This window comes from Xiphophorus couchianus, chromosome 13, assembly GCF_001444195.1.
Source record: "Xiphophorus couchianus chromosome 13, X_couchianus-1.0, whole genome shotgun sequence".
Taxonomy (NCBI): Eukaryota; Metazoa; Chordata; class Actinopteri; order Cyprinodontiformes; family Poeciliidae; genus Xiphophorus; species Xiphophorus couchianus.
In genome coordinates, this window is record NC_040240.1 from 27,242,409 (window position 1) to 27,253,547 (window position 11,139).

The following is an 11,139-nucleotide window of genomic DNA, read 5'->3' on the forward strand; positions in this document are numbered from 1 at the left end:
AAAGCTAAAAGACTAAAAATGTTAACTTTTAGTTTTGTTTTCTTTGCTAATGCATTAATTGGAAGGTAATTCATAAAGCAACTCTCTGCATGTTGCTTCGTGGCTTAGATCACAAAGGTCTCAGTCATAAACCAAACCTCTCACACCCACCTAAAAACATTTAGTTTTATTGTATGAGCATTCAGTTTTAATAGACATCCATCTCTGATGGTGACAACAGTGATTAGTCAACATGGACAGTTACAGTTACAGTATATTACAGTTATCTGAGGAATGGATAAAGGTGAGGCTCCGCTTTAGCTGTGTTGTTGAATGGATCCCGGCTACTTGCTACTATTTTCTTAGAGTTGGGCAAACCAGGTTTTGCTCATAATTTCTTATTGATCCATCTCATGCTCAGACAAAAAAGGGATTTTTTAAGTGTCCTATACTCAGGAGTAGTGGAGATCACAGAGCCTCTCAGAACGTCAGGTTTATGAGGCTTCTATTCAGCATCCTTTAGCAGAGATTGATAGATGTTTGACTCCAGAAAACGTGGATAACAATCTGTGTCCAGCAAAGAGTAGATGCGTTTCTGTGCTGGGAGTAGAGAGTTGCGAGAAGGAGCCTGCAGCAGCTGGAGAGTCAAATCTCGAGTTTTACTATCCAGGTTTACCTGCAAGAGAACAAACACAGTAAATTCATGATCCTTGGTTTAAATGGCAGCTTCACCTGCTAACAAATTCCTTCATGGGTTTAGAAGAACAACTGAGTCCATAAGAATAAAAAGAAAGCATGTTATTAAATTCCACTCTTTGATCTTAAAGAAGCTTTACAGCTGCAGCTTCCTGTGAAAGCAGTGTGGAGGCAGTGTGAGGGCAGTGTGAGGGCAGTGTGAAAGCAGTGTGGATGCAGTCTGAAAGCAGTGTGGAGGCAGTGTGGAGGCATTGTGAAAGCAGTATGGATGCAGTCTGAAAGCAGTGTGGAGGCAGTGTAGTACCTCTCGGGGGGAGCCATTTTGAATGTAGGAGGCACAGATGTTTTTAGCTCTTCTCTGCAGAGTGAAGTTGTTGGATGAGTGTTTGTACTGTTCACAGGCCAGGTAGAACTGAAGATTCTCCTCGCTGAATTCAGAACGCAGGAATGCTCCAAACACTGAAACACCAGCTAGCAGCGGGAGAAGAAACATAAGTGGGCCTCAGCTCATGTAACCTCCAGTAGAAAAATGTACTAGAGACAATCAAAGTCAACTGGATAAAACCCAGACTGTCTGTGAAGAGAGATTTTAATTGAGCGGAATAATGCAAGAAGATGATGGGCAGACTACAACTATACTGACTTAGTGTTAGTCTTATAAAATGTAAAAAGACAACCAAAAAAGACATAGAAATGTTTGTGATTGTAATGCAACAAAATGTGAAAAAGATCAAAGGGAATAGGGCGTATACTGGCCAAAGTAGCTGAAGGTTTTAGTGTAATAACTTATTTACATACTTGTGATGGAACAAAATGATTTGTTTTTATAAATCAAGGTTGATTCAACCTAAAGTTTAACTGCAACTCAAAGCATTAACTCAGTCAAATCTCTGATTCGCTGACCTGCTTTCCTCCAAGCACAACAGATATTGCTTTAATGGATTTATTTCACACATATGGGTAATACTAAAACATGAACAATCAAGTTATAGAATATTCCTTTACATACAAAAGAAAAGCATAGATAACAGCAAAGTAAAATCAGGATGTTTTCCCCTTTAATCACAATGATCAGAAGGTTTTCCAGAGGTGAGACAGAATTTCCAGGTCAATAAAATGCTAAAAATTCTGTTTTAAGCAATAAATTTAACCAAACCTGTGTTTAGATTTAAATGAAGATGTTAATGTTTAAAAAAATACAAAACAAGCCCAGGTTGGTAAATGTTTGCAAACAAAATGAAGATGTGATATGGGTAAATAAATTAACACGTTTGATGAAAATGAAGATGTGACAGACGTGGTGACAGTTTTACGGAGCCTCCTGGGGGACAAGAGGGAAAGTTTTTCTTTCGAGTTACCTAGCAAACCTTTTGTGTTATTGCTGGTCTATTTTGTCGCAAATGTCAATTTAAAATTTCAAATATTTACACATTTAAAAAGCCTCATTGAGAACGTGTTTATTCTTAACCCTTTGGTGCAAAAAAACTGATTGAAAATCGAATTTATTCACTGCATGTTTATGTCTGTTTTTGTAAGGTTGAGATGGAACTGCACATGAAAACAACCATTTAAACCATTCAGACTACCAACACAAAAAAGACACAATCAAAACTGTCAGATGACTAAGGTAAGGCAAAAAAAAAAAAATCATCCATGTCCAATGAGGTGTTCCCTAAAGTGCAAAAATCACCTTTAAACTCGCCTGTGCATTATTTTTGTTATGGTAAACAATCTGTTTGTGTTGTTTACCATAACAACAGAAAGACTTTTACTGAACTCTGAAAAAAATTATCAGAGTTCAGTATATGCCTAATTAATCCCCAACTAGTTAGACACCTTTTAGCAAAAACTGTCAGAGATTTTTTTTTTTAAATACAATATTAGAGAACATTAAGCAATCACACTTTTAGTGTGATTGCGAAGCGTTTGAGAGACCATGGCTGGGCTGTTGACTCGTCTCTGAAGTTGACCCTAGCCAAGCTACAAAGCAAGTTTTCAGTCACTTGTTCCTGACCTCTGGCTCTTATGGTGATGAACACAAAGTGGCCAGCGCAGTAATCAGAAGTTTTCCTTTATCTCTTTCCTCACTAAGCTCATTCTACATAAGGAAAGTGGTTGTGTGATACAGGCTCTTTGTTTTCTACAGGACAGTCTGAGTTGGTTGTTCTAAACCTTGGGTCTCAAACTCCAGTCCTCAAGGGCCGCAGTCCTGCAACTTTTAGATGTGCCTCTGCTGCACCACACCTGAATAGAATAATTAGGTCATTAGCAAGGCTCTGGAGAACTTATCTACACAAGGAGAAGGTAATTAAGCCATTTCATTCCAGTGTTTTGTACCTGTGGCACATCTAAAAACTGCAGGACAGCGGCCCTCGAGGACTGGAGTTTGAGACCCCTGTCTGTGGCAGTTTGAAATGCTTCTCTTTTGACTGGCAGGTATCCTCACCACTGTGTGCCGTCAATGTGTGACACATTGGTGTGTCCACCATCTGTGTAGTTCATAGAACACATGCAATTGTAAATTTTTCTCACAGTTCTGACCCATGCCTTTGAGCAACTCTGCAGTGCTGCCATCTTACTCTGGTACAAACTGACCCAGGTAAACATCCAATGGCAGCTTTATCTATCAAGAGCGAAGCAGCCAGATGATCAGTGGTCTGCTGTGCATCCTCTGCACCAGCAGAAAAGGACATAGCAGCTTAAAACCGGAGAATGTTAGCAAAGAGGTGGACACAGATTGAAGTTGACAAGTCAGAGCTAGGAGCAACTTTGGAAAGGGATGCATTAATTTATCTGAGTGCTGGATCACCTGCTACTGATTAGCCCTAATTAAGACAATGAAAATACTGTAATGGCTTGTATTTTTCTGATATTTATTAGAAAGAATTCAATGGTATCAGCTATTGAGTTTTCTAGATTATTCTGTACCAATTTGGAAATTCTTCTAGGATCTTCATGCTTCTAGGATCACTAAAACATCAGTTTTAGTGATCCTAGAAGCATGCGTATTCACCCTTGAAGCTTCAGGCTGCACATCAATTTCTATGGTCGGTTCGTCTGAAATCTAATCTCTTGTGCTAAACAGAGCATCTGAGTCCTAGACTAGAACCATACAGCTCCTCTGACTCCTGTGTAAAACAGCCGGCTGTGACCACCTTTGTCTGGTTTGGCCTTTTCCTGCAGCGTGTGTTCTTGTTTATCATGCAGGTCTTAACTTAAGGGAAGCTTGAGCAGATAACAGCAACACCTTTGTTATCATTTAAAAGATTTCACAGGTTTTCAGAATTAAACTAGTTTTGCAAGTCTGCTTAGATCCTCGTCGCCTGCTAGAGCCAGTAATGTGTTTGGAACTTACTTTGACTGGACAGCAGGGTGTCCAAAGACTCGGTCCAACTTTTCAGCATATCGTGACTGATCCCCCCCTTGCTCTGATGGCCCACTTGACTCCACTGGCGCATGAAATGCATACGAGACCTCCTCTCTGTCGCACTGTGATCCGGGGTAAGCAAGGGATTCAGACAGACAAACATAGATCAAGCAAAAGACAAGTAGCAATACAAGAAATTGCTTCACAATAAAAGTGACATTCAGATTACAGATAATGTTAATTATCAGCAGGCCAGAAGAAAAGTGAAGCAAGATTCTCACCTGTGTTTCTCTTCTGCATTATACAAGTTTGAGTTTGATGAATGTGGACTCTGAAACAAAACCCATACAATTATTTGAAAATCTTTTGTCACTTCCAAAAGAAACTTTTACAAAGTTTCACAGTGAATTTGTTTGTATAGATTTTACATATAGAACAAAAATAGACAACAATATAGAAATAGCCTTTGCTGTTCTACAAAGGGGAAATACAACTGGAACAGCAACAACTGATAGAAAGGTTCACACAAAAATGTTCTTAAAGTATCTAAAATATAAAAAAACATGATTAACAAATACATCAATAATAGCAATAATAATAATACACTGTACGAGACAACAAAAACAAAACAACAATGCAGTTATTAGAAATAAAAACATCGGACTCGCAACTGAGTCGGATCACTTTTCCAATAATGTACCTAAAGTGTGTTGAACATTGACAAAGACAAACTATTTACAACACAGTTTTTCACAAAAACAGATGTGCAATAACAGCAGAGTAAGAACAGGGTAGATGATTGTGTAAATGGCAGCGTGTATGCAGACACATTTCACACATTTCCTCACTTCAGCGCTTTAAACTGGTCCACTGATCAAGATTAATTCAGTTCATGATTCAGGCAGTCAACAAGCGCAGATTTGTCCATCTGCGCTTGTTGGACAGCTGACATAGTGATTGATCCAAAAGTCAATATTTTTAAATTGTGTAGCAAATATGGGTATTTGAACACTCAATGTATCATTTTAATGTAATACTTTTAAGGGAACGTGAAAGTCTAAATGGTCACTGATAACCTAAATCTTTGCCCAAAGATTTATGTAGGCCCGTCACGATAACAAATTTTGCTAGATGATAAATTGTCCCAGACGTTATTGCCGTAAACAATAATATTGTTGAGACCATTTTCAAGCAATATAATGCTATTGCCTTATATTTTAATGCCATTATGGTAATGGCATAATAATGCAAAAAGACTTTCTCAAAGATTAATAAACTTTAAATTCTAATGAACATCTAACACTGGAACTGGAAGACATTTAAATATCCAAATAAACCAAACAATAAATGAATTATGAACTCAAGACCAAAGCTGAGACCAAAATACCAGACTAAAGACTTTTGTCATCCAGTTTTTGGTAGAAAGAGAAAAAAGGAGAAAAATAATAAATCAAGCAAATGGAAATTATTAAGCTCATTTTAATGTTTAATGTCTACAAAAGAAAATAATCAAAGTGTTACTACATCCCAGTTAAAGTCCAGACCTTAACCAGATTGAAATATTACAGTATTTCAATCTGGTTAACACATGTTGAAGAGTGAGCCAAAATTCCTTCACAACATAATGAGATTAATAGATCAGATAGGAAACCTCTAAAAATAATTCATAACTAATGAACAACAGAGTCTGCTTAGTTCTCATAGAGTAATTATAGTTTTGCTCTGCTGAACAGAAAGCTCATAAAACGGAAGCCATGTTTTTATTTCAGTGAGTCCAACACACTGACCTAACCTGTACGGCTTTGCTGTTGCAGTGTTGTCCAACAGTTTTCATATGTTTCCAGTTAAAAGGCTTATAGAAAAATTATTAATTTTGTAGTTTTAGTAAGAAACTTTAATCTGAATTTTTCACGTTCCTCTCTGCATTTACATCTTAATCCTGAAAGTCACTTATTTATCCATCTCTCATGAAGTTTGTGGTTTTCTTTGGTGAAACTTTCTGTTTCTTTTAGAGGGAACATCTGTGATTAGTTTTTCCTCTCCACTGTTCTGTGTGCTTGATTAAAACTACAATTTTGGGGAGTGCTGTGGTGGCGTACGGGATAGCGCGACCCACGTTTGGGGCCTTGAATCCTCGGCGCGGCCGTTGCGCGTTCGATTCCCGGACCCGGCGATATTTACCACATGTCTTCCCTCCCTCTCCTGTCAGCCTACTTTCATATAAGGGACACTAGAGGCCACAAAAGACCCCCTGGAGGCGAGAAAAAACCCCCGAAAACTACAATTTTGATTACTACCCATGTGGTAAATAGCCTGTACTTTGTATAGCACTTTAACTAGTCCGAATGGTTAATGGACTGAACTTAGATAGTGCTTTTCCAGTTAGTCTGACCACTCAAGGCGCTTTACACTCGAGCTACCCATTCATATTCACAAACACACACACATTTACACACCAATATGATCGCTAAGCAATTTAGAGTTACTTGCCTCGACATGTGACAGGAGGAACATATAACCGTCTGATTAGAAGATGACCACAATACCCACTGAGCTACAGTGGCCCCTGTGAAGTCACAGCATATTCATCATTCACACACTGATACGTCATCATTCATATCAGCATAAAGCCTTTTTATGGCCATAGTTAGAGGCTAGTTTTTAAAACTGAGTTCCAGTAAAACATAAACATAAAACTACAAGGCAGTATCACTAGTTTGTATCAGAATGAAATGGTAGCTGTTACTAGGCCTGGCACAATAAGTAATCAATCAATTAATCGCATAATAAATTAAAATAATCAATCATTTCTACTTTCATGATTTATTGTTACTCTTTCCTCTCTCTCTCTTAACCAGATTTTAAAAGTCTTCATTCTGGTGCTTTGGTCTGAATTAGGCTCTTTTTCTTGAAGAACAACTTTGTTTATAGAGACTTCATAATTCATTTTATTTGTTGTTTTGTTTATTTATTTTTAATATTTAAATGTCTTCCAGGTCCAGTGTTAAATGTTCATTAGAATTTTAATTATTGATTTTTGAGAATGTGTTCTTGCATTACAATGGCATTACCATTACGTTACTTCAACAATATCCTTTATCACAATGACTTCTGGGATAGTTTATTGTCCATCAAAATGTGTTATCACAACAGGCCTGGCTCTTACACAGTGATAGGAGATGTTACTGAGTGGAAATGTAGTAAACATCCTACCTTATCAAAGAGACTCTTGAGGTGTAGCTTAGCAGCTGAGAGTCTGGCCCTGTGATGGCGTTTTTCCTGGGACTTTGAGGAGAATTGGTTGGAGGAAACTGACAGAGACGTTTCATGTTGGCCTTCTCTTTCCCCACCAGCCATGACGTCCTCTACCACCACAGCCAGCTGACTGTCACTGTAAGCCCTGCAGCTTTCGTTGATCGCACACACGTTGAGGTGGTCCATCTCTTGCTTCCCCAACTCACTCAGGTTCTTGACGCTGACGCTCTGCTCTCTGGTCAGCTCCTTCCTCCTAAACTCGCTGGGTGTCTGTGTCGGCTCCTGAATGCTTGGAATCAAGCCAGCTGACCCTGCGTCTAGTTCATCATTTTTCAAATGAGGTGTGCATGTGACCGACATTCTCTTGCTTCCATTTGCTGACTTCTTCTGCGACAGTTTATTCCATTGTAAGGCATCAGGATCCAGAAGGGATCCTTCAGAGCTGTATCTACGCATGTTTCTCTTTATGACAGGAAACCTAAAACCATCAGACAGGAGTGCTGCAAAAAGGCAAAAGACATTAATGAAAACCATGAAACATAAGGTGAGACAACTTCTGATATTGCTGAAAAAAATGATCATTGAAACTTGTCAAAACATATATATAGTTCATTTAAATTTGTTCTTAAGTGCTCCCCTTTTCTCATGGTCATGAACATACAGCATAATATAGAGTCATAGTAAAAACAAATTACTGATCTTAAAAGGGTGAAAAAGCTAAAGAGCAAAGATCATTTTCATAAATCCTTTAGAACTACAAGTACATAAAAAATAAAATATTGTGAAAGAAATCAATATTTTTAGCACCACATTTAAAAAAGTGAAATTCATAATCACACAGATTCGCTTCACAGACAATAAAATGTTTCATGCTTTTAGTTTAGACAAATTTTGATTATTCCTTACAGATAATAAAGCTCCAAAATTCTGTATCTTAGACAAATACAATATTGTGAAAAACATACAGCACATTTATAAAAAGTTGAGTGGAAGGAAAATATACGGTAGGAAGAGGCTCACCAGCAATGGGGCTTACCACAACCTTCAGAGGATTGTCCAGCAAAAATACTGAGGCTGTATTCAGAGCATAGAGCCACAACACACAGACAAGTTCTACACACGGGCCGCCGCGTTGAAGCGGTAAGTCATGCAAAAGGAGCCCCAACTAAGCAACCAGTCTAAATATAAATAATGTTTTCAGAAGCCTGATATTTCTTTTTAGAATATTCTTTTTTATTGATCTTATGTAATATAAAATTTTTTATAAAAGACTTTTGGGTTTTCTTTATCAATAAGCTAAATTACGAGAAACAGAAGCTTGAAATATTTCACTCTGTGTGGTTTGGAATCATCACACACAATTTTAAGCTCCTCATATGTTATATAGAAATTTAACATGCAAGTTTCACTTTCTGACATCATGACAAAAAATATTGAATTGTTTTACATAATGTAATTTAAATGTATCTGTAGAACCAACCACCATTTAATTTCAAAGTAGCAAAGTTGGGGTGAATTTCTTGTTATTTAGCTGGTAAAACATCAAGTGAAACCATGGAAAAGTTAAACAGCTGAACATCTTAGAACTTAATGCATAAGGCCTGAACTGTGAGAAAAAGATCAATTTTTATCATTTCCTCTCATGTGTTTCCAGTGAGTGAGCGCAGCAGCAGCAGCAGCAGCAGCAGCAGCATACAGCTGGCCTCTGGGTCAACATGCCAGCTACCATAGAAGCTCAGAGGTTCTGGTCCAGAGTCTCACAGAGTACTGTTAGCACTCCTAAAACCACACTGTTTCTCTGTGGCACTTCTCGAAATACTGCTGAAAGAAATGATCATATTATACTATACTCCTTTTTTAAGAAGGTAACTAAGTTAGCTGCAGTTCCTGGTCTGGGAGGCAAACACTGTTTACTTTATAGATGAGACTTGAAATTTGGAAAGTCTTCCACGATACAGTTTAACACTGAAAATAAACTTCATCACTTAACCCAGGAGTCTGTCTGTCATCTCTCCTGACTTAATCAAACCTCAAGCCCAGTCTTAGTGTCAAAGGCTTTTTCACTCATCTTCACTGGAGTTGTAACCAATTAAACTTCTTTCTTCAGTTAATTTATACAGATGCCTGATGCAGGCGCTCATCTGCATTGTTAATTCACATGTGAGCATTTTTTTTTTCCTAAATTATTCTTATTTGCTAGCCTATTTTGTTTCCTAATTAATCAAGAGAGGAATACTGGATATGTATTTTTTGAAATAATGAAAAATTACCGCCGTGCCGCATGAAATCTCGTACAAACGCAGTCTCTTGCTTTGCCGGATGGAATCAGAACACGGCAGCAGCAAACAAATTATGAGGAGGCTTGAATAGTGTTTATCATCATTAGCTCATAGGGTTATTATTATTTTTACTTTACAAAAACATGTGTGAACCTTCGACCAACGTATTCATGATGAAGGAAAACACCTTTTAACCCTCAACATATTAGGTCGCAGCTGATATTTAGAATCTCGTTCACTTTAACCAAAGTTTGTTGCCGTTGACAGAACTTCTGTAAAGCTCCTGATTAAAGGTGCAGTGAGAGCTCTAGTCAGCTCCGCAGTCTTTGACCTTTTCCTGGAACACCTGAACGCGGTAAAAAAAAAAAAAAAGCCACTTTCTGAAACAAAGCTTAAATTTAGTTAGCAGTCAACACAGCTCTGGAAAAACCAGCTTTTGGACTTGAACCGTATCTTTCTCTTTTGGGTCAACGCATCACAATCACTCACGAACCTCAGAATTGATTTACCTTCTTGTGTAGCAGATTAGTAAACTTTCTTTACTGCGAGTAGTTTGGACGTAAGGCTGCGAACAGGGACGCGGTTTGAAAATCTCCAAGGAAGGAAGTCCTGCTGCTGCCTCCTCTTCCTTCAGAAACCGTTTCCTCTCCTCACTGACGGCAGGACAGCAGGTTCTCCAAATGTTCCTTGTGACACTGAATGCTCCTCCTTCAGTCGTCAAGCCTGCTGCCACCACACCTTCACCTCTGTCTCAACTTGTCCGCTCTCTCTCTCTCCCATTCACACACGACTAAAAATGTACTGTTCGATAAAGTGTATGCAAGTATTAGTAACTAGCCATGCTGACAGAAACACACTCAGGCACAATTTAGACTTCTGCTGATGTCATCTGGGTAGAGAGGAAAGTGGTTTAAAACGTCTGAGACAACACAGCGGCGCTAAGTAGCTCACACTGTCTTCAACACGTGGGGGCGCTGTTACACCAGTGAAGTGCTAAAACACCTTTAGATTCAGAGGATCCTCAGATTTCATTTGGAGATAATGAATACCTACGATGAACAAATCTAAATAACTGTGGTTTGTTTTTACGTAAAGACTCGGTGGGTTCTAATAAGCCCCAAGACTGAATATTGATTAAACTAACGGAGGTTTAGTAATTCGTGTTCAAATAATTGATCTGTTACTTGCTGACTGCATAAGCGATACGACTCCTTGAAATCCATGTAAGAGATTATTCTGGTCTTTGTAAAATGTTTTTGTGTGAACTTGTCAAATCTGAAGTGCATTTTATTTTGTCTTTATGCAGCACGTTTACTGCGTTGTTCTGCTTCGCTTGGCATATGTTACTATTATCTCAAGTAGTTTTGAATAAAGTTTATAAGAAAAAATATTCTCGAAGGTGAAGGCCAACAGAGCCACAGTTTTCCAGTTCCACTTCCCACTTCTGAAGTCACATGGTCCCACCCACCGCTGTTATGTTTCACAGTAAGTTCCTTTGACACAACTTGACTCTCGGGGGCGCTAGTCCACTTGCATCCCTCTGTGGACTGAAGGATTTGGCTC

At 38.4% G+C, this 11,139-nt stretch overlaps 1 protein-coding gene across 1 annotated transcript; it reads right to left on the reverse strand.

Annotated features, from left to right (window-relative positions):
- Nucleotides 1-146: 146 nt before the first annotated feature.
- On the reverse strand, nt 147-10,477 carry LOC114156554 (regulator of G-protein signaling 1). The gene is made up of 6 exons (XM_028037058.1): nt 10,086-10,477; nt 7,256-7,797; nt 4,324-4,373; nt 4,031-4,164; nt 980-1,146; nt 147-655 (listed from the first exon to the last, which is right to left on the reverse strand). Exons 2-6 carry the CDS (start codon nt 7,751-7,753, stop codon nt 485-487), a joined length of 1,020 nt encoding a protein of 339 aa, XP_027892859.1. The 5' UTR covers nt 7,754-7,797; nt 10,086-10,477; the 3' UTR covers nt 147-484.
- Between the last annotated feature and the right edge of the window lie 662 nt (nt 10,478-11,139).